This window comes from Scyliorhinus torazame, chromosome 2 (assembly GCF_047496885.1).
Source record: "Scyliorhinus torazame isolate Kashiwa2021f chromosome 2, sScyTor2.1, whole genome shotgun sequence".
Lineage (NCBI taxonomy): Eukaryota > Metazoa > Chordata > Chondrichthyes > Carcharhiniformes > Scyliorhinidae > Scyliorhinus > Scyliorhinus torazame.
In genome coordinates, this window is record NC_092708.1 from 159,992,411 (window position 1) to 160,016,653 (window position 24,243).

At 45.0% G+C, this 24,243-nt stretch overlaps 1 protein-coding gene across 13 annotated transcripts in view; it reads right to left on the minus strand.

The window, feature by feature from the left end:
* Nucleotides 1-24,243, minus strand: part of LOC140392940 (serine/threonine-protein phosphatase 6 regulatory ankyrin repeat subunit C-like) — a 361,058-nt gene that overhangs the window by 163,969 nt on the left and 172,846 nt on the right. For 10 of the 13 annotated variants that reach the window (XR_011935463.1, XM_072478798.1, XM_072478816.1 and 7 more), the window contains 7 exons: nucleotides 23,937-24,015; nucleotides 9,576-9,690; nucleotides 8,857-8,939; nucleotides 7,999-8,116; nucleotides 7,584-7,652; nucleotides 7,061-7,201; nucleotides 6,492-6,575 (listed from right to left, as the gene is read on the minus strand). Coding sequence is in view for 12 of the 13 variants with exons in the window: in XM_072478798.1 (XP_072334899.1) it covers nucleotides 6,492-6,575; nucleotides 7,061-7,201; nucleotides 7,584-7,652; nucleotides 7,999-8,116; nucleotides 8,857-8,939; nucleotides 9,576-9,690; nucleotides 23,937-24,015 (689 nt within the window). In the remaining variant the exon portion in view is untranslated. The remainder of the gene's footprint in view (nucleotides 1-6,491; nucleotides 6,576-7,060; nucleotides 7,202-7,583; nucleotides 7,653-7,998; nucleotides 8,117-8,856; nucleotides 8,940-9,575; nucleotides 9,691-23,936; nucleotides 24,016-24,243) is intronic. The other 3 variants (XM_072478764.1, XM_072478782.1, XM_072478791.1) reach the window with 1 other exon arrangement.

Consider the following 24,243-nt stretch of genomic DNA (forward strand, 5'->3'; position numbering starts at 1 on the left):
GACATGGTCAACCAGATTGCGCACTACCGAGTCTTCTCCACGGTAGACTTGAAGTCCGCGTACCACCAGCTCCCTATCCGCCCGGAGGACCGCCACTGGCGGTCGAGGCAGACGGCCGCCTCTACCACTTCCTCACGGTTCCCTTCGGCATCACCAATGGGGTCTCGGTCTTCCAATGAACGATGGACTGAATGGTTGACCAGGACGGGCTGCGGGCCACGTTCTCGTATTTGGATAATGTCACCATCTGCGGCCATGATCAGCAGGACCATGACGTTAACCGTACGAAATTCCTCCACACTGCCCAACTCCTTAATTTGACCTATAACAAGGAGAAATGCGTTCTCCGCACAACCCGACTAGCCATCCTTGGCTATGTCGTGGAAAACAGAGTCCTAGGGCCCGACCCCGATCGCATGCGCCGCCTCCTGCAACTTCCCCTCCCCCACTGCCCCAAGGCCCTGAAGAGATGCCTGGGGTTCTTTTCCTACTATGCCCAGTGGGTCCCCAATTATGCACTTATCAAATCCACCATTTTTCCCCTGACGGCTGAGGCCCGCCTGGCCTTCGACCGCATCAAGATAGACATTGCCACGGCCACAATGCACACTGTGGACAAATCCATTCTGTTCCAGGTGGAGAGTGATGCGTCGGACTTTGCCCTGGCCACTACCCTCAACCAGGCAGGAAGGCCCGTGGCTTTCTTTTCCCGCACCCTCCATGCCTCCGGGATTCAACACTCCTCTGTCGAGAAGGAAGCTCAAGCCATTGTGGAAGCTGTGCGACATTGGAGGCATTACCTGGCCGGCAGGAGATTCACTCTCCTCACTGACCAATGGTCGATTGCCTTCATGTTCAATAACACACAACGGGGCAAGATCAAGAACGACAAGATCTTGAGGTGGAGGATCGACCTCTCCACCTATAACTACGATATCTTGTATCGTCCTGGGAAGCTCAATGAGCCCCCAGATGCCCTGTTCCGCAATACATGCGCCAGCGCGCAAGAAGATCGATTTCGGGCCATCCACAATGACCTCTGTCATCCGGGGGTCACCCGGCTTCTCTATTTCATCAAGGCCCGCAACCTGTCCTACTCCACCGAGGAGGTAAGGACCATGACCAGGGACTGCCAAGCCTGCGCGGAGTGCAAGCCGCACTTCTATCGGCCAGACAGGGCTCACCTGGTGAAGGCCTCCCGCCCTCTGAACGCCTCAGTGTTGATTTCAAAGAGCCCCTCCACTGACCGTAACGTGTACTTCCTTAACATCGTTGACGAGTACTCCCATATTCCCTTTGCCAACCCTAGCCCCGACATGACCTCGGCCACTGTTATCAAGGCCCTACACAGCATCTTCACCTTGTTCAGTTTCCCCACCTACATCAACAGTGATCGGGGCTCCTCTTTTATGAGCGATGAGCTGCATCAGTCCCTGCTTAGTAAGGGCATCGCCTCAAGCAGGACTACCAGCTACAACCCCCGGGGGAAACAGGCAGGTGGAGATTGAATGCGACGGTCTGGAAGGCCGTCCTTCTTACCCTAAGGTCTAGAAGTCTCCCAGTCTCTCGCTGTCAGGAGGTCCCTCCCAATGCGCTCCACTCCATCCAGTCGCTTCTCTGCACCGCCACTAACGAGACCCCTCACGAACATTTGTTCGTCTTCCCCAGGAAGTCCATCTCTGGGGTCTCGCTTCCGTCCTGGCTGACAACACCAGGGCCTGTCCTCCTCAGGATGCATGTGAGGAGCCATAAGTCCGGCCCCCTGGTCGAGAGGGTTCAGCTCCTCCATGCAAACCCTCAGTATGCATACATGGCACACCACGACGGACGGCAGGACACAGTCTCCCTCCGGGATTTGACACCCGCAGGTTCCCCAGCAACCATCACCAACGCGCCCACTCCTATACCGTCTACCACCATCACTCAAATGTGGCGGGACTTGGCACCGGCAGCCCTCCCTGGGGCCGTCGCCACAGCCCCTGCCCCTACACCGTCTCCCTCTCCATCAACACATCGTGATGAAGCTGCAGACGACATGCTCCCAGAGTCGAAGGTCCCCACACCCGTTCCCACACCGCAGCCAGGGCTGAGGCGATCACATCGGAAGATCAAGGCTCCCGTCAGACTCAACCTGTGAGTCCACTTCACCCCCGCTGGACTTTCTTTTTTTTAAACTGGGGGTGGAAGTGGTGAACCACGTATTGCTATGATATATATATTTACCGTTATTCGTCCTACTGTTATCCACCACTGTATATATGTTCACTGTTGTTCTTATTCACTGTTAATTACTGTTGTTGTGTTGATGCTTCTGTTGGCTCCGCCTGTGGCTCTGCCCCTCGGGGGAGGTATATAATTGGCAGACCTGTGGCCAGCTCTCAGTGCGGGAGCAGCAGCAGGCTGGCATACTTCTTCGCTTATTAAAACTACTGTTCTTTTCTACAACTCGACTCGTGTGAATTGATGGTTCATCACCAAGCAAACAACAATTACCGTGCTACCAAAGTAATTCTCTGGCTGCAAAACACTTTGGGATGTCCCAAGAATTTGGAATATGCTGTCTTACTCCATCTATATTTCTGCTGGAAAGTTTCAGATTAAACTGTTCTATTTATGAATAAGAATTCCATATTGAGGTTATTTACACACTCCCACCTACTTTCCATCGTATTGCCCTGATTAGACCCTTATTTTGTTGAAAATGGCATGATATGCCTTTGTCAACTCGACACCCAAGTACTCAAATGATCTCTTCAATGGTCTCTCGTCTCCATCCTCTTACAAACTCGATGTCGAAAACTACGCGACACAAATACTGTTCAACATTAAGTCCTGCTCTTTCGTCAATCTATCCTTAGTTTGCTCCCCATCTCCAAAGGCACGGGATTCAAAATGCTCAAATGGCAACAATCAGCAGGAAAATATCACCATGTTTACTATAATGCATACAAAAGTGTACAAAAAGGTTGCTCAGAACATAGACCCAGTTCCAGCATTTTAAACTGTACGTTGCAAATAGTTGTTGCTATCAAAATACACCAATAAAACACTGAAGAAAACTTTGCTAAAGACTTAAAATAACCCCAAGATTATGTAAAATAAATTATACTTCCGATCTCATACACCTTATGGCAAGACAAAGATCATGAACAGCTCTGAAATAAAAGTCAGTGAAATAAATTAAATTGGAAATTTTAAATTTGGTTTTTAAAACAGGAGTAGAGCCCAGATCACATGACGTGAGTTTGGGAGTGGCTATGTTTTCACAAGCTCCGGTTCTGCTCATCTTTCAATCTTTGTTTTTATCTTTGTGCACATGTCTTTTATGTCTTTTTTCAGTTTACATGGTTTTCACTATGTGCCGATAGTTATTGGTCAAGGTTTCAACACTTTTAAGTCACGACAATATGCTTTATTCCTCGTTGATTCGTGGCAGCTGGAATGAGTTGGGTAGGGCCCGGTCCTTGGTGGAGCAGCTGCCTTTGGGAGGTTTCTCGCCCTGACGATACAGTGCACACCAACAGACGATGGTTGCTAGCAATGTAGGTGATCCATCTGATAGTCTTGCTTTGCATGCAGGACGTTGAAGGCCAATTTTAGAAGTTGCAAGGCGTCTTTATGGAGGCGATGGCAGCATACAAAGAGGTTCTTGTAGCAGAAGGAGCATGGTCTTTGGTGGAAGCTCACCTCTCACGGTTGAGTTGCTGTTGCAAGACCCGTCATTCATCCTAAGGGGTTTGGGTGAGGATGAAGGGGAACAGATGAGGAGCCAAGTCATGCCTGGTGTCTCCGTTAATTCTGCAGAGAAGTTCCTAGCAGAGTCTGAGAAGTGGCTGCCATGTTTTGGGAATCACAATTTGGAGGTTAGGCAGATCAAATTCAATGGAACACATTTAATCCCGTCTCCAGGGCCGGGCTGGCCTTTCAACCTTTGGGTTTGTGTGGTCTTCTTCCTGTTATCAGTCAGGGGTGTTGGGTCCCGAGCTGTCCAGGGCCGGCCCCCCCAGTGGAGCCTGGGCAGTTGGCCTTCTGGGCTCGGTCAAGTTGACATATTGGAAGTAATGAGGTTTCAGATCCTGCTTTATCTGTTTTCGTTGTGCGCCAGTGGAGTAGTCTTTATCCTGATGACTGCCTCATTCCTCAGTTGTTATCCTGGACTTTACTCCACGATAATCATGTTGATGTCTGTTAATGTTGTCAATTTATCTGCTTGCAGGGAAGTAAATGTTTCGGGTGTGATGTCCTGCACCATGGGTTATCCTGATTTAATAAGGTTTTATCATGTTAAAGCTAAATGTTGTTTCCAGGATTTGTGCACAATTCCTTTATCCTAATACATCCTTGGTGTGTGTGTGTGTGTGGGGGGGGGGGGGGGGGGGGGGCAGAGAGTAATGGGGTGAGGGGTGTGGATGGTAAAGTTAGTTCTGCTCTTGCTATATCCGAAGAAGGCCTCCCATAGTTAGATTTTTTATTTAACTTTTACCTGCGCCTTTTCTTCTTCAGGCCAGGCCTTCTGTGAGGGCTGGTCATGGTGGTGTTGGATGATGAGCCTTGGTGTCAGGGACACTCAGATATGGACATAGGTTGGCTTTTGGGTGGTGTATGTGCATGTGTTGAGGGAAAGTGCAGGTCACTCCCCAGTTTGGATGTCCCTCTGATGGCCCTCCCATTCTGGAGTGGGTTCCTCCCCGCTGTTTTACGTTTGGGACTAGTTTACATTCTTTTGGGGTTCTTGGCCCCAAAATATCCTGTGATCGCCTGAGGGGGATACTGGTGTTGATGGTTTGTTGATCTGTTTTGTTCTTTGATCTGGGATTGGGAGATGGGATTGTGGAGATTCTTGCTTTTGGTTCTTATTTTTGTTCTCTTTTTCCTTCTTCTATGGGAGATCCTAGGCTGAGTATTAAGGTTGGGTTGTGCCCGGTCTTCTCTTTGTCATTGTCATTTTGCCACCTCATAGAACATACAGAAGGAGGCCATTCGGCCCATCGTGTCTGCACTGACCCACTTAAACCCTCACTTCCACCCTATCCCCGTAATCCAATAGCCCCTCCTAACTTTTTTGGACACTAAGGGCAGTTTAGCATGGCCAATCCGCCTAACCTGCATGTCTTTGGACTGTGGGAGGAAACCGGAGCACCCGGAGGAAAGCCACGCAGATACAGGGAGAACGTGCAGACTCCGCACAGATAGTGACCCAGCAGGGAATCGAAAATGGGATACTGGCGCTGTGAAGCCACAGTGCTATCCACTTGTGCTACCGTGCTGCCCCTCGAAGATCTAGGAAGGCTGTCTGTTCTGGATCTCGAGTAGAGTTTAAATTGCATATTAGAGTTACTTGATTTCCCCTTAGCAATGTGGTTCTCAAGGTATTATTTTTTTCTTCGCTCATTTGGTTTTGTGAGATGTAGGTCTATAATGTTGCCTGTATCCTGTTTGGGGGCAAACAGGTCATTAATCCGTGGAAGGGACTTGTTGGCAATTTTGTCCTGATTTATCCGGTCTTATATGTTCTCAATTATGTAATGACCATTGTTTCATAGAATTTACAGTGTCATTCGGCCCATCGAGTCTGCACCGGCCCTTACAAAGAGGACCCTACTGGTGCCCACGTATCTTCCCTATCCCTGTAACCCAGTAACACCCACTTAACATTTTTTGGACACCAAGGGCAATTTAGCATGGCCAATCCACCTAACCCGCACATCTTTGGGCTGTGGGAGGAAACCCACGCAGACACGGGGAGAACGTACAGACTCCTCACAGACAGTGACCCAACCGGGAAACGAGCCTGGGAGCCTGGGGCTGTGAAGCAACTGTGCTGACCACTATGCTACCGTACTGCCTGTTTTGTGCTGTACCTGTTGTTCATTGAAACCAAAAGTTATCTTTCTGCACTTTTTGCTTTTGTTTGTTTGATGTGATTTTTTTTGTAAAAAATTGAAAATCGCAATAACTAATAATTTTTTTTTAAAGCAGCTATTCATAAACAATGTCTTAATGATAAAGCCTAATTTTTAGATTTCCTTGTCCTCTTTACTTACTAGTAACTGGATGCAGGAAGACCCCCATTATTTTCATTGAATTAAATTACAAAAAACAGGAAATTAGATTTTATTTGTATGATTGGTTGGCAGGTCTGGGTGTGTGCATGCATATGTGTAAGGTAAACCCATAGAAAATGTTAAAAGATAAATCTGTAAAAGGAGGCAATTGAAGACTGTAAATTTCCTGTAAACTATTCAATTCAGCAGTGCAACCATTTTAGACAAATGTGAGCAACTGACAGAATGTGTCATCATAACAGAGGACATCCTAGATATTAAAAAAACCTTCACTTTTGAAACTTCAAGCAAATGATTTTAGTCCCAATTTATAGAAAGTTACACTCAAAGTTCACACAAATTGCAGGTTGAAGCCCAAAGAAGTAGCAAGAACCACCACCACAGAAGTTTTAGTTCAACCATTATGTCTGGAAAATATCAACTTACAACGAGGCCTCTTTCTCTTTCGTCTCATTTGTGTTATCAAGCTCTTCGATATTTGCATCTGAATTCCCCAAGATATTTTTTTTCCTTGGTGAAAGAATCAAAACATTCAGGAGATTTAGGGTGTTTAATTTAATTAGCTATGATTTCAAAACAAAACCATTGTTAATCCATTCTTTCCATCATGAGAAAAACATTTGGGAGCATTTCTAAGATGTTTTTAAAATTGTAGTCCTTCCACTTCTCCCATAATACTTTGTTTTTACAAATGAATTCTATAATCATCACAAAATATCCAAAATCCAATTTTATCAAATTGAATTTCAAGTAATTTTATAGTTTTGAAGTAGTCAAAGCTGATTTCATATTGAAAATGCATCACAACGGCTTTTCTGGGCCCCATGAGCTATGAAAAAAATAAAATAGGCTTACTTGTCATGTAAATTCATTGCAAGTGTATATTAAATAAGCATTGAAGACTTTATTGGTCATGTGTTTTAGTACATGAGTTATTAGCTGCAGGATAGTTCTGCAGCTCATAACTCTGGACATGTATAAACTGCTGCCCTTACTTTCTGTCCATGTCAGATGCTGCAGCATAGTGCAAGGCAGTGCAGCCTCGTTCATCTGTTTCATTAATATTGGCCCCCGTTGACACCAATGTCACGATAGACTGGTAATTACAATTCGCAGCTGCATAGTGCAATGGAGTCCTGCAAAATAATATTACATAGAAATGGATTTTAAAATTATTTTCAGTAATATCCAAACCAGAAGAAAGATTTTTTTTATTTTTTAAAGTGTGCCAAATAGTTGTTTGAGGAACTTTGGAAAGAAAATCAAACACTTTGATTACAATATCCAAACTTAACTATCATTTAACTTGTATTAACAAACCACTGAAAACTTTTTGTGTGTTACATTCTTGATTTTAAATTCAATTCTTCAAATTATCTCTATGCAAAACTACCAAACTGTTGAGAAAGCAAACACAAGTAATAATTATGCTGCTGGCTATTGTGTTCAGCAGAACCACAATCTAACATCAACCATTTTGGCTGGGTTTGTTACAGAAGTTGAGAGCAAGCCACACACCTCCCACATTTGTCCTTGTTATTGAAATCCGCTCCACTACTCAGTAGTAGTTTTATACAATCAACATTTCTGTGTGACAAAACATATGGTATGTTAGAGTGAAATAGTGTATGACAAATCCAATTTCAAAAATGTCTTTTCAATGAAGTCAAAACCGAAACTAAATTAAACTAGCCAATAAATTATAAGAACAAAATATTACATGGAGCTGCGAGAGGTTTTACTAGAACACTTATAAATATTAAAATCATCCACTTTAACGGTGAATTTTCAAGTCTGAGATCTGAGGAGTTTTATGAAAAATGACATTGTATTAAATCCAGGAGTTAAATGAATAATGAATAAAAGAACTCATCAGAGAAAAGCAAAATAAATTGTATTTGAGAAATGCATGTTTGTTCATAAATGAACTTACCCTCCTGCAGCAGCAGCATGAAGACAAGTCCTTCCAAAATTATCAGGGGTGTCTATCTCAAAGCCGGCAGACAGCACCTGTTCATTACTAAATGATGACACTATGCTATATTTTTGTCCTAGTAGACCGCAAGAAATGTTGCAAAGACAGAAATCAATTAGCACAGAAAAGATTCACACACTGCCCAAGCAATTGGTTTCCTTTAAAAGGTCCATAAACCTTCTAAAAGTAAGCCGTTGCTACAGGAAACAACAGCTAAATTTAAAGTATTAGGAGACAATTAAATCCCATTAGCTTTTACTCAATACCTACTTCATGGTACATCTACTGAGAACACAAACACTTTTTAAAGCAAGAGTACATCATCAGTTTTTTCTGCCTCAGAGAAAAGAAGGGGTCAAATATTTTATCGCACTAAATTTCGGCTGGATTTCCTGCCCATTGACTATACTTGGGTGGAAAAGCAGCAAACCTTATTTCTGAAATATATGCAGGATTGGCAAAATAATTTATTAGTGTGCTTGAGATGGTAAAATTAACATGATTATTCATTGACACAGAAGCTGCTTTTTAAATATCGTGTGGAAACTGGCAATAGCGAACAATCCGTATTCAGCATTGTCTCAACTTGTGCCAAGATAAACACATCAGTCATTGATTTCTGAAACAATACAGGATACTGAAACTATTGACATACGGCACTCAGGAAGGCCATGTGTTTTGCAAAATTACAATCGTTATGAGAAAACTATTATAGTATAGCAGAGTGCAGGAAGTCATTCAGCTATAAGCCAAGTGAAGAAAATTATGGCTGTTGATGGAATTAAAGTGGTCCAATGTTGTTTTTAATATACTTGCCTGATGACAATAACTTCCTGCAGCAGTCCGCATGAGCATTTAATGCTGCCAAATGCAAGGGAAACATACCATGGATGCCACACCTAAGAATGAAGCATCACAGGTATGTCATATAAAGTAACAGGTTTTCAGATCAGATTTTTTCTATTTCTAAACATTTCTGATGAATGTACAAACGTTAGCAAGATAGCCATATAAATTCACAGAATGGGCAATAAAGCATTCTAAAACTACAGCAAGTACATGAAGAGAAAACTTGCAATTTGCCACATATGCTTCAACAAAAATCCTTTGCACTTAGTTTAAAAAAATAAAGATCTTGGAAGTGGGAATAGCAAACAATGGGCGAGGTTTGGCTGGTGGCAAAAAAATAAACTGAACCATTTCATGGAGAAGCTAACATGAACCTCCTTAAGCAAACAATTAATTGATTTTGGACCAGCAAGGTAAACTTGCTTTCTCTGGAGAAACCAAATTGGGCAAATGAAACAAAATTGACTTTTTAAGTCCTATAATTCCAACAGATGTGACTTATTGAAGTTGCTATGGGGAAGGAAACTGACTTGGCACACTTTTCTGCAGTTTTATACTGCAGCAAACCTACATGCTACACTATCAAATGGAAAATGAACACTAGTTGTTAGTAATGAAATGTCAAAAGCAGTTTAAAGTGTCATTCAATCAGATATTCAGTCTGTCATGCTTATTTGGAAACTTACTTTGATGTTTCAGCACCACTGGTTATCAAGGTATTAATCAGAAGTTCATGTCCATATCTGGCAGCCACATGCAATGGGGTATTGCCATCTTTATCAACACAGTCTATCTCACCACCTTCAAGAAAATAAATTACACTTCCTTTAAAAAAGCTTAAATTTCAGATTATACAGATAACCTACATGCAAAAACGTTGGTGCTGTACCATTATGCAGATTATATTGGTGTAAATGTCCTCCACATACCAAATATCACCTGCCTACATTTCCTCCAACATCTCATCCACAACTTGGCCATCTCTCAATTCAATATTGCAAATGTAATTCTCATTTGAGAATGGGATGGCAGGGAAGGTAGTGCAATGTTCCTCCTGCAGAATGTTTGAGGTGAGGGACGCCGTCAGTGTCCCTGCTAATTTCATCTGTGGGAAGTGCACCCATCTCCAGCTCCTCAGAAACCGCGTTAGGGAACTGGAGCTGGAGCTGGATGAACTTTGGATCATTCGGGAGACGGAGGTGGTTATAGATAGAAGCTTCAGGGATGTAGTTAATCCAAAGAATAAAGATAGATGGGTGACGGTGAGAGGGGTCGGGAGGAAGCAGTCAGTACAGGGATCCCCTGTGGTTGTTCCCCTTAGTAACAAGTATACCGCTTTGGATACTGTTGGGGGGGTGGGGGGACTTACCAGGGGTAAACCATGGGGTACAGGTCTCTGGCACAGAGTCTGTCCCTGTTGCTCAGAAGGGAAGGGGGAGAGGAGTAGAGCATTAGTCATTCGAGACTCCATAGGGGGATAGATAGGAGTTTCTGTGGGAACGAGAGAGACTCGCGGTTGGTGTGTTGCCTCCCAGGTGCCAGGGTCAGTGATGTCTCGGATCGTGTTTTCAGGATCCTTAAGGGGGAGGGGGAGCAGCCCCAAGTTGTGGTCCACATAGATACCAATGACATAGGTAGGAAAAAGGAACGGGATGTAAGGCAGGAATTCAGGGAGCTAGGGTGGAAATTTTGATCTAGGACAAACAGAGTTATTATCTCTGGGTTGTTACTCGTGCCACGCGCTAGCGAGACGAGGAATAGGGAGAGAGAGGAGTTGAAGACGTGGCTACAGGAATGGTGCAGGAGGGAGGGTTTCAGATTTCTGGATAATTGGGGCTCATTCTGGGGTCGGTAGGACCTCTACACCTGGACCAGAGGGGTACCAATATCCTGGGGGGGAAATTTGCTAATGCTCTTCGGGAGGGTTTAAACTAGTTCAGCAGGGGATTGGGAACCTGAATTGTAGCTCCAGTATACAGGAGGTTGAGAGTAGTGAGGTCATGAGTAAGGTTTCAAAGTTGCAGGAGTGTACCGGCAGGCAGGGAGGTGGTTTAAAGTGTGTTTTCTTCAATGCCAGGAGCATCCGGAATAAGGTGGGTGAACTTGCGGCATGGGTTGGTACCTGGGACTTCGATGTTGTGGCCATTTCGGAGACATGGATAGAGCAGGGACAGGAATGGTTCTTGCAGGTGCCGGGGTTTAGATATTGATGTGTTGGGTGCTCGGGATCCGTGGAACACATACAGGCCACCAACACTTAAAATAGTGCAACACTATTTTATTTAGTCTGAAACTGTTGAACATACTTTCACTGTGGGTTAACACGATATTAGATTAAACTAAAGACCTATGCCTTGTCCTAACCAGTCTATGCACTCAGCACATGGTGAAGATCTGTGTTGCAAGCTCTGTCCTACTAGGAGGCTGCATCTCGAATGAGCGGGAACTCTGATGCCCCGTGTCTTTATAGTGCATGTGCTCTAACTGGTGATTGGCTGCGGTGTTGTGTGTGTTGATTGGTCCTGCTGTGTATCCAGTGTGTGTGTATCTGCACCATGATATACTGGTGTATATTATGACAGATATTTCAGTAAACTCAGGGAAGGTGGTAAAAGAGGGGGAGGGGTGGCATTGTTAGTCAAGGACAGTATTAAGGTGGCAGAAAGGACGTTTGATGAGGACTCGTCTACTGAGGTAATATGGGCTGAGGTTATAAACAGGAAAGGAGAGGTCACCCTGTTAGGGGTTTTCTATAGGCCTCCGAAAAGTTCCAGAGATGTAGAGGAAAGGATTGCAAAGATGATTCTGGATAGGAGCGAAAGCAACAGGGTAGTTGTTATGGGGGACTTTAACTTTCCAAATATTGACTGGAAATGCTATAGTTGGAGTACTTTAGATGGGTCCGTTTTTGTCCAATGTGTGCAGGAGGGTTTCCTGACACAGTATGTAGATAGGCCAACGAGAGGCGAGGCCATATTGGATTTGGTACTGGGTAATGAACCAGGACAGGTGTTAGATTTGGAGGTAGGTGAGCAGTTTGGTGATAGTGACCACAATTCGATTATGTATACTTTAGTGATGGAAAGGGATAGGTATATACCACAGGGCAAGAGTTATATCTGGGGAAAAGGCAATTATGATGCAAGACTGAGGATGCATCGGATGTAGAGGAAAACTGCAGGGATGGGCACAATGGAAATGTGGAGCTTGTTCAAGGAACAGCTACTGCATGTCCTTGATAAGTATGTACCTGTCAGGCAGGGAGGAAGTGGTTGAGCGAGGGAACCGTAGTTTACTAAAACAGTCGAAACACTTGTCAAGAGGAAGAAGGAGGCTTATGTAAAGATGAGACATGAAGGTTCAGTTAGGGCGCTCGAGAGTTACAGGTTAGCTAGGAAGGACCTACAGAGAGAGCTAAGAAGAGTCAGGAGGGGACATGAGAAGTCTTTGGCAGGTAGGATGAAGGATAACCCTAAAGCTTTCTATAGATATGTCAGGAATAAAAGAATGACTAGGGTAAGAGTAGGAGCAGTCAAGGACAGTAGTGGGAAGTTGTGCTTGGAGTCCGAGGAGATAGGAGAGGTGCTAAATGAATATTTTTCGTCAGTATTCACACAGGAAAAAGACAATGTTGTCAAGGAGAATACTGAGATTCAGGCTACTAGACTAGAAGGGCTTGAGGTTCATAAGGAGGAGGTGTTCGCAATTCTGGAAAGTGTGAAAATAGATATGTCCCCTGAGCCGGATGGGATTTATCCTAGGATTCTCTGGGAAGCTAGGGAGGAGATTGCTGAGCCTTTGGCTTTGATCTTCAAGTCACCTTTGTCTACAGGAATAGTGCCAGAAGACTGGAGGATAGCAAATGTTGTCCCCTTGTTCAAGAAGGGGAGTAGAGACAACCCCGGTAACTATAGACCAGTGAGCCTTACTTCTGTTGTGGGCAAAGTCTTGGAAAGGTTTATAAGAGATAGGGTGTATAATCATCTGGAAAGGAATAATTTGATTGGAGATAGTCAACATGGTTTTGTGAAGGGTAGGTCATACCTCACAAACCTTATTGAGTTCTTTGAGAAGGTGACCAAACAGGTGGATGGGGGTAAAACAGTTGATGTGGTGTGTATGGATTTCAGTAAAGCGTTTGATAAGGTTCCCCACGGTAGGCTACTGCAGAAAATACAGAGGCATGGGATTCAGGGTGATTTAGCAGTTTGGATCAGAAATTGGCTAGCTGGAAGAAGACAAAGGGTGGTGGTTGATGGGAAATGTTCAGACTGAAGTCCAGTTACTAGTGGTGTACCACAAGGATCTGTTTTGGGGCCACTGCTGTTTGTCATTTTTATAAATGACATGGAGGGCATAGAAGGATGGGTGAGTAAATTTGCAGATGACACTAAAGTCGGTGGAGTTGTGGACAGTGCGGAAGGATGTTACAAGTTACAGAGGGACATAGATAAGCTGCAGCGCTGGGCTGAGAGGTGGAAAATGGAGTTTAATGCAGAAAAGTGTGAGGTGATTCATTTTGGAAGGAATAACAGGAAGACAGAGTACTGGGCTAATGGTAAGATTCTTGGCAGTGTGGATGAGCAGAGAGATCTCGGTGTCCATGTACATAGATCCCTGAAAGTTGCCACCCAGGTTGAGAGGGTTGTTAAGAAGGCATATGGTGTGTTAGCTTTTATTGGTAGAGGGATTGAGTTTTGGAGCCATGAGGTCATGTTGCAGCTGTACAAAACTCTGGTGCGGCCGCTTTTGGAGTATTGCGTGCACTTCTGTTCACCGCATTAAAGCAAGGATGTGGAAGCATTGGAAAGGGTGCAGAGGAGATTTACCAGAATGTTGCCTGGTATGGAGGGAAGATCTTATGAGGAAAGGCTGAGGGACTTGAGGCTGTTTTCGTTCGAGAGAAGAAGGTTAAGAGGTGACTTAATTGAGGCACACAAGATGATCAGAGGATTGGATAGGGTGGACAGTGAGAGCCTTTTTCCTCAGATGGTGATGTCCAGCACGAGGTGACATAGCTTTAAATTGAGGGGAGATAGAGATAGGACAGATGTCAGAGGTAAATTCTTTACTCAGAGAGTAGTAAGGGCGTGGAATGCCCTGCCTGCAACAGTAGTGGACTTGCCAACACTAAGGACATTCAAATGGTCATTGGATAGACAGATGGACGATAAGGGAATAGTGTAGATGGGCTTTAGAGTGGTTTCACAGGTCGGCGCAACATCGAGGGGCGAAGGGCCTGTACTGCACTGTAATGTTCTATGTTCATTATCCCCTCAAGCTCCATCTTGAGTTTCCTTTCCTCAACCATGTCAACTTAGAAATACTTGTTCTCATTTTCAAATTCAGCCATGGACTCCTTCCTTTTAACTTCATGAGCTTCTCTCATTTTGATGCCAGAACAAGCACCTCCAATATTCTAATTCTGGCCTACTATGCCATCCCCTCTTTCTTCACACTAGCTGTAGTGAAGCCTCTAGAGCCAATATATCCTGCAGTCAAGAATTTTGTTCTGAACCTCATTGTCTTGTTACCTCTAACCTTATTTTTAAATGCACTTTATAACTGTAACTTTATCTACCCAAGGGCTACACGGTGGCATAGTGGTTAGCACTGCTGCCTCATAGTACCAGGGACCCAGATTCAATTCTGGCCTCGGGTGACTGTGTGGAGTTTGCACTTTCTCCGTGTCTGGTGGGTTTCCTCCAGGTGCTCTGGTTTCCGCCCACAGTCCAAAGATGTGCAGATTAGGTGGATTGGCCAAGCACAGTCCAAAAAGGTTAAATGGGGTTATGGGGATGGGGTAGGGGCAGTGTAGACTCAATTGGCTGAATGGCCTCCTTCTGCACTGTAGTGATTCTATAACATATCCTCTTCTCCCTGCTTGCAATTCTTATTTCCATCCCACCCTTGAATTTTTTAATATTTCTTATAACCTTGCTCAATCCTAAATGAAATAGAACAGGTGATTTGCTTCCACGTTTCTACCATGGTCATAGAGGTTTACAGCATGAAAACAGGCCCTTTGGCCCAACCTGTCCATGCCGCCCTGTTTTACCAATAAGCTAATCCCAACTGCACGTGTTTAGCCCATATCCATCTATACTTATCTTTCCCATATAACTGTCTAAAATGCTTTTTAAGACTTCCGGTTGCGACGATGCATCACTAAGCCGCACGTTTCGGCACCTCCCGTTTCAACGGACGTTTGGGCTCTTATCGGGAGCCCCAACGGGAACTTTTTTCGGCCAAATCCACTGTGAGGTGACAAAGGAAAGTGGATGAGGTGATCAAAGGAATAGGGAACATGCAAGCAGGGAAGGCCCCGGGACCAGACGGGTTCCCGGTGGAATTTTATAGGAAGTATGTGGACCTGCTGGCCCCGCTCTTGGCTAGAACCTTTAATGAGGCTAAGGAAAGGGGGATATTACCCTCGACAATGTCGGAGGCGACGATATCGCTAATTCTGAAACGAGACAAAGACCCGCTGCAGTGCGGGTCATACAGGCCCATCTCCCTCCTAAACGTAGACGCCAAACTGCTGGCCAAAGTGATGGCGACAAGGATAGAGGATTGTCCCCCAGGGGTGGTACATGATGACCAGACAGGGTTTGTAAAGGTGACAATTGAATGCCAATGTACGAAGGCTGCTGGGGGTGTTGATGATGCCCCCACCGGAGTGGGAGGCAGAGATAGTGGTGGCGATGGATGCAGAGAAGGCATTCGATAGGGTGGAGTGGGACTATCTGTGGGAGGTGAAGAGATTTGGGTTCGGGGAGGGGTTCATTAGATGGGTTAGACTCTTGTACGCGGCCCCGGTGGCAAGCGTCGTTACAAACAGGCAAAGATCGGGATACTTTTGATTACATAGGGGTACAAGACAAGGGTGCCCCCTGTCCCCGTTACTGTTCGCGTTGGCAATTGAACCATTGGCCATAGCGCTGAGGGACTCTAAGAAGTGGAGGGGGGTGCTTAGAGGGGGAGAGGAACATCGAGTGTCACTATATGCAGAAGAATTACTGCTATATGTGGCAGACCCGGTAGAGGGGATGCCAGAGGTAATGCAGATACTCAGGAAGTTTGGAGAGTTCTCGGGATACAAATTAAATATGGGAAAGAGTGAGCTTTTTGTGATGCACCCCGGGGAACAGGGCAGGGGGATAGATGCTCTGCCGCTGAGGAGAGTGGCAAGGAACTTTCAATACCTGGGGATTCAGGTGGCCAGGAACTGGGGAACCCTACATAAACTTAACCTGACATGACTGGTAGAGCAGATGGAGGAGGACTTTAAGAGGTGGGATATGGTGCCCCTATCATTGGCGGGCAGAGTACAGGCGGTTAAAATGGTGGTCCTCCCGAGGTTTCTTTTCGTGTTTCAGTGCCTCCCCATCCTGATTACAAAGGCCTTTTTCAAAAAAATAGACAGGAGTATTATGGGCTTTGTGTGGGCGGGAAAGACCCCGAGGGTAAAGAGGGGGTTCCTGCAGCGCAGTAGGAACAGAGGGGGATTGGCACTGCCGAGCCTGAGTGACTACTATTGGGCTGGCAATGTGTCGATGGTCTGTAAGTGGATGAGGGAAGAAGAAGATGCGGCATGGAAAAAGCTGGAGATGGCGTCCTGTAAGGGAACGAGTCTAAAAGCGCTGGTGACGGCGCCGCTACCGTTCTCCCCGAAAAGGTACACCACAAACCCAGTGGTGGTGGCGACCTTGAAGATCTGGGGGCAGTGGAGACGACACAAGGGAGTGACGGGTACCTCGGTGTGGTCCCCGATAAGGAATAACCACAGGTTTGTCCCGGGGAGGATAGATGGGGGATTTCAATGTTGGCAGCGAGCAGGAATTAGGAAGCTGAAGGACCTGTTTGTAGACGGGACGTTTGCAGGTCTGGGAGCATTGGAAGAAAAATATAAGTTGCCACCAGGGAATGCTTTCCGATACATGCAAGTGAGGGCATTTACGAGGCAACAGGTGAGGGAATTTCCGCAGCTCCCGACGCAAGGGATCCAGGATAGAGTGATTTCGGGGGCATGGGTTGGAGAAGGTAAAGTGTCCGAAATATACAGGGAGATGAGAGACAAGGGGGAGGCGATGGTAGAGGAGCTGAAGGGAAAATGGGAAGAGGAGCTGGAGGAAGAGATCGAGGAGGGGCTGTGGGCAGATGCCCTAAATAGGGTAAATTCTTCGTCCTCGTGTGCCAGGCTTAGCCTGACTCAATTTAAGGTTCTACACAGAGCGCATATGACGGGAGCAAGACTGAGCAGATTTTTCGGGGTGGAGGATAGATGTGGAAGGTGCTCAGGAAGCCCGGCAAACCACACTCACATGTTCTGGTCGTGTCCGACACTGCATGAGTTCTGGGAGGGTGTGGCAAGAGTGATTTCAAAGGTGGTGGGGGTCCGGGTCAAACCAGGCTGGGGGTTAGCTATATTTGGGGTTGCAGAAGAACCGGGAGCGCAGGAGGCGAAAGAGGCTGACGTCTTGGCCTTTGCGTCCCTAGTAGCCCGGCGAAGGATTCTACTTATGTGGAAGGAAGCGAAGCCCCCGGGCGAGGAGGCCTGGATAAACGACATGGCAGGGTTCATAAGACTGGAACGAATAAAATATGCGTTAAGAGGATCGGCTCAGGGGTTCACCAGGCGGTGGCAACCGTTCCTTGACTATCTCGCGGAACGATGATGGAAAAACAGAAAGGCCAGCAGCAGCAACCTGGGGGGGGTATTATCCCGTGTTTTTGTTTTTTGCTAGTTGTTGATATTTGTTTTTTTGTTTATCTCTTTTTTCATTTGTTGTTAGTTTAATATATTATTTAAATAACTTTTAATGTATATTCCTTCATTAAGTTGTAAAAACGGAAAATTTCTGTTTGAAAGATTTCAATAAAATATATTTAGAAAAAAAAAATGCTTTTTAAAAGACAAAATTGTACTCGCTTCTACTACTGCCTCTGACAGCTTGTTCCAGACGCTCATCACCCTCTGTGAAAAGAAATTGCCCCTCTGGCCCCTTTTGTATCTTTACCTTCTCACTTTAAACCTATGCCCTCTAGTTTGATTCCCCTACCTTTGCGAAGAGATGTTGACTATCTACCTTAGTCTATGCCATTCATTATTTTATAGACTTCTATAAGATCACTCTTAAACCTCCTATGCTCCAAGGAAAAAAATTCCAGTCTATCGAACCTCTCCTTATAACTCAATCAAGTCCCGGTAGCATCCTAGTAAATCTTTTCTGCACTCTTTCCAGTTTAATATCCTTTCTAGAATAGAGTGACCAGAATTGTACACAGTATTCCAAGTGTGACCGTACTAATGTGTTGTACAACTTCAGCAAGATGACCCAACTCCTGTACTCAGCGTTCTGACCAATGAAACCAAGCATGCTGAATGTCTTCTTCACCACCCTGTTCACATGTGACTCCACTTTCAAGGAGCTATGAACCAAGATCTTTTGGTTCTCTCTCCCCAACACCCTACCATTAACTGAGTCAGTTCTGCCCCGATTCAATCTACTCAAATGCATCACCTCACATTTATCTAAATTAAACTCCATCTGCCATTCATCGGCCCACAGGCCCAATTGATCAAGACCCTGTTGCAATCCTAGATAACCTTCTTCACTGACCACTATGCCACCAATCTTGATGTCATCTGCAAACTTACTAACCATGCCTCCTACATTCTCATCCAAATCATTAATATAAATAACAAATAACAGTGGACCCAGCACTGATCCCCGAGGCACACCGCTGGTCACAGGCCTCGTTTGAAAAACAACTCTCTACAACCACCCTTTGTCTTCTGTCGTCGAGCCAATTTTGTATCCAATTGGCTACCTCACCCTGGATCCCATGAGATTTAAACTTATGCAACAACCTACCATGCGGTACCTTGTCAAAGGCCTTGCTAAAGTCCATGTAGACAACGCCGACTGCACTGCTCTCATCTGCCTGCTTGGTTACCCCTCCAAAAAAACTCAAATCAAATTCATGAGACATGATTTTCCACTCACAAAGTCATTCTGACGTCTTTAATCAGTCCTTACCTCTCTAATTGCCTGTAGATCCTGTCTCTCAGAATAAATTTCAACAACCTACCCACCACAGACGTTAGGCTCACCGGTCTGTAGTTGCCAGGCTTTTCCCTGGTGTCCTTAAACAAAGGCACAACATTTGCTACCCTCCAATCTTCAGGCACCTCACCTGTGGCTGTCGATGATGCATATATCTCTGCTAGGGGAGGGGGCCCGCAATTTCCTCCCTAGCCTCCCACCGTCCTGGGATACATTTCATCAGGTCCCTGAGATTTAACTACCTTGATGCACTTTAAGACTTCCAGCACCTCCTTCTCTGTAATATGTACACTCCTCAAGGCATCACTATTTATTTCCCAAGTTCATTAACATCCATTCCTTTCTCAACAGTAAATACCAATGAGAAATATTCATTTAGGATCTCACCCATCTCTTGTGGATCTGCACATAGATGACCTGGTAGATCCTCGAGAGGCCCTACTCTCTCCCTTGTTACTCTTTTGCCCTTTATGTATTATGAAGCACTTTGGATTCTCCTTTGCCTTATCTGCCAAAGCAATCTTATGTCCCTGTTGCCCTCTTAACTCTACTACGACAACCTCCATACGCTTCCAAGGGATCTCATTGATCCCAGCTGCCAATGCATGTCATATGCCTCCATCTTCTTTTTGACCTGGGCCTCAATAACCGAGTCATCCAGGGTTCCCAACTTCTACCAGCCTTGTCCTTCACCCTAAAAGTTCTTACATTGAACGCTGGTTAACATACTTTTGAAAGCCTTCCACTTACCAGCCGTCCCTTTGCCTGCCAACAGACTCCCCCAATCAACTTTTGAAAGTTCCTGTCTAATACCATCAAAATTGACTTTGCCGCAATTTAAAATTTTGGGCCAGACCTATCATTCTCCATAGCTATCTTAAAACTAATGGAATTATGGTCACTGGTCCCAAAGTGATCCCTCACTAACACTTCTGTCACCTGCCCTTCCTTATTTCCCAAGAGGAGGTCAAGTTTTGCCCCTTCTCTAGTCGGGCCATCCATATACTGAATGAGAAATTCCTCCTGAATACACTCCACAAATTTCCCTCCATCCAAGCCCCTAATGCTATGGCTGTCCCAGTCAATGTTGGGAAAGTTAAAGTCCCCCAACTATTAGCACCCTATTTTTCTTGCAGCTATCTGTAATCTCCTTACATATTTGCTCCTCAATTTTCCGCTGACTATTTGGGGGCCTGTCAAAGTGATCTCTCCCTTCTTATTTTTCAGTTCTATCCATACAAACTCCGATATATCCCCTCTCAGTACTGCCTTGATATTCTCTCTCATCAAAAAAGCAACTCCCCCTCCTCTCTTACCTCCTATTCTATCTTTCCTATAGCATGTGTAACCTGGAACATCGAGGTGCCAGTCCTGCCCCTCCCTTAGTCATGTTTCAGTAATAGCTACAATATTCCAGTCCCATGTACCCATCCATGCCGAGTTAATTTGCCTTGCCCATTAGGCCTCGTGCTTTGATATAAATGCAGCTCAATCTAGACTTCCTTTTTTTTCTGCCCTGTTTTCTCAGACCATCTGTCTGGTCATGTTTTGTGCACTCTTCCTGTGTTTTATTTCTCTTGGTCATTCTCAAGTTGCCCAGGGCTCCAAATTACTGTGGTCTTCCAACATTCAACCTCCCAACTTTCATAAGTAAACATTTGCCTCTATTTATCATCTTCCATGGAGGCGTGGAATAACTTAATCCTTGCTTCAGTCATATTCCTAATTTTAACACAAGATTAATTATTTCTAATCGTTAACACACCACTAACTGGAACATGCATATCATTTCACTGCACTTAATTTGTGATCTACTTCAGCAGTGAAGTGAATCCAGTACATAAAACCGATTTGGTAAACAATGGTAAAGGAAGAGGGGGAAAATAATCAAATTGCCTGGCACCTATAAGTTTTCTTGATGTCCCCATTTTCCAAAATACCTGAAAAGTTCCACCATACAACCAACTATTCGCAAACTTCCCCCGATTCTGAATTTCCACTAAAATTTTGACACAATTGTTTGTAGTTCAACATTTCTAATCAATAGTTTATCAAACATCAGATCATGTACCTATTCAGGAATCTACCTACAAATGACACTGTGTATATCAGAAACTATATTTAATAGAAAGTTGGACAATAGAACATGATGTAACATTCCCTACTCCAACAAAAGGCAGCACAAAAAGGACTATTGGTCAGCTAGCAAATGCGCATTCAATAGTTTCTTGTTCCTCAGTTACATACAAAAATGATTTGTAAACTGAAAATTTGAATAGAGAAACTGTCATTTGCATGTCATCAGCTTCCGAGTCGGAGCTAGGCATCGTCCGGCAACCTGGCGTCCTCAAAAATTACCTCTGGAACTTCGACAACTTGCAGGGCCAGGGGCGGCGGCGGTAACAGGGGCGACTGTGAGACGGCGGAGCTGGGATGCCCGAATCAATGGCCGGTACAGCTGGGGTATCCGACGCGCGGATTCGGAGATGGTCCATGTGGTGATTAGACTCACGGCCGTGTCGTATTTGGTGAAAACAAGACCCGTTTAGACCAACACGATGCCCTGTATCCAAGTGACCCCGTCGCCGAAATTCCGTACATGTAATTCGTCTCCTGGAGCGTCCATGCAGTGTCTGCCTCAGTTTGGTCCTGATCACGGCGAACTTTCCCGACAATATCTGGAAAAATGAGTTTCAAACGAGTGCGGAGGCGGCGACCCATCAACATCTCGGTCGGCGCGATTCCCATCATGTCACGGGGGGGTTGTCTGGTAGCAGAATAAGAACCGTTCACTTCTTCATTCCGAGCTTAAAAGTTTGTACCGCCCGCTTGGCCAAACCGTTCGAAACCGGATGGTATGAGGCAGTTCTCACGTGACGGATCCCACTGTCGGACACGAATGCTGCAAATTAAGCACTCGTAAATGCCGTGTCATTGTCTGATACCAGCACCTCAGGTATGCCATGCGTGCTGAAAATGTGCCGGAGCTATTCGATGATGGCCCGGGCCGTCGTCGCCTATATCTCGAGTACCTCCATCGACTAGGGAGTGGGCATCGACAAGGACGAGGAACATTGTGCCTTGAAAGGGGCATGCAAAGTCGATATGAAGGCGAGACCACGGACGACCTTGCCATTCCCAAGGGTGGTTGCAGGAGGCAACTTCTGGTGTGCCCGATACTGAACGCAGCGTGCTGGGCCAGCAGCTCAATGTCCTCATCAATGCCGGGCCACCAAATGTAACTGTGAGCTCACATTTTCACCTTGGACACGCATGGAGGTTCATCAAGAGTGGGCTGCGTTCACATTCGGGGGCAACCACACGGGTCCCCCAAAGAAGCACGCCATCCTCTGTGCTAAGCTCCTGCATTGCTGTGGCGTGGGCCATCAGGTCCAGCGTAAAGCCCTGTGCTGAGCCCCAAACGGCACCATGTGGCGCATGCGGGATAGCTGGGGGTCAGTCTGGGTCCACCCACGGATGTAGGTGGCCTGGTCAGCAGGGGCAGATGTTGACCCTTCTTTAACAAATGGTGGAGGGGGCTAAGGTGATGGCCACGTTTGGGAGGAACTTGTTATAGTAATTCACCAGATCCAGGAACAATCTGGGAGTTCCATTAGGCAACCTGGTACGGGAGCGTACCAAATTGCCTGGACTTTTTCTTCCACCAGGTGCAAGCCATGGTTGTTTATGCAGTAGCCGAGATAGATTACTTTAGCGCCACTGAAGACACATTTCTCCTGACGGAGGCAGACACCGGCTTCCTCAGCACCTCGGCCAGGTTTTGTAGGTGCTCCTAGATGGACAAGCCCATAATCAGGATGTCGTCGAGATAGACCGCCACAAAAGGTAGACCTTTCAGGATGCTCTCCATTACGCGTTAGACTATTGCACATGCGGAGGAAATCCCAAAAGGCAGGCGGGTACATTCATATAGCCCCCTCTGGGTATTCACGGTTACAAAGCATCTGGACTTGGGGATCAGGACCAACTAGAGGTAAGCATGACTCTTGTTGAGTTTCGTAAACTTGTGACCTCACAAGTACTTCCTCCAGATATTTTGTAAGAATAAATGAGACAAGATAGTCTCAGTTCTCCCTAAAAAAAGTAACCAACTAAAAACCTGACTATTGTCGTGATACTGGAGGAAGTAGCGAAAGCAATTTTGTGGGGGGGTAACCAACCAGAGCCTAGAGATTGTAGGGAGACGGGGGAGGCAGCAAGAACCAAATGGGTTGAGCAGAAGGGAAGCAGTTGTGTTTTTAACAAAAAACTTGAGATCAGTAACTGCACTCAATTAATGACAGCAGCACCATTGGGGAACCAATTTACTAAACGTGCAAAATGAAAATGTTCTATTAGAAAACGTTTTAAATGGGGAAACAACTATAATAATAAGGAAGCTAATGACAGTACTTTTGCCTTTTTTGCTCTTCTAACCCATCCTATAAATAATATTTCAGAGACGAATCATAAGAATTTTAGCTATTATCTTTCCTGTGGGGATGCCAAACCAAAGACACAAATGCAACAGAAATGTAATTTTCTTATGTAGATTTTCTCTCCCAAAAAATATTATTGCATGCACCCTGAAGATGTGGACAGTTTTAGTCACATACTTTATTACTTTTGGGAATAGAGTAGGAGGACTTGTGACACATTGGTAATGTTCCTACCTCTGGACCAGAAGCACCAGATTCATGTCCTACTTCAGGAAAAATCTTATATGGCACTGTTAAGATGGAAAGTCAATAACAGCAATTGTGAACAGGTTTCCTGGTTCCAACTGCTATGTATTTAGTAAATTAAGATCATAAGTTTACTTTCCCAACTTAAACAGTCAAAAGCATGAGCACAGTCCTCAGATTATTCCATGTATGAATTTTTTTGGAAGGGCCATCATGGCTAAAATCCAAATTTGATTATTGAAACTGTGAAACGTCGGCAACAAAATCCAATACAAAAAATATTTAAGTTTACCATTTTGAATAAGTGTTTGTGATCGTGTGAATCGACCATGGACAGCAGTCATGTGCAATGGATTCTTGCCATCTTTGCTCTGAAAGTTAACAAAAATTTTCTAGTCATCACAGATCAACATTACATACACACACAAAATGGTTGTGCCTTAGTTGTGAAACATAATTTAATAAAATTCTGAATGTCGGAAATTGGTTGTTTAACATGAGAAATAAAGTGGCGACAGGAAGCTGCTAATTCAGTCTACAAACACACCAGATGTCATGCACATACCAGATTCTTCTTTGTACAAAGAAAACATGGCTTA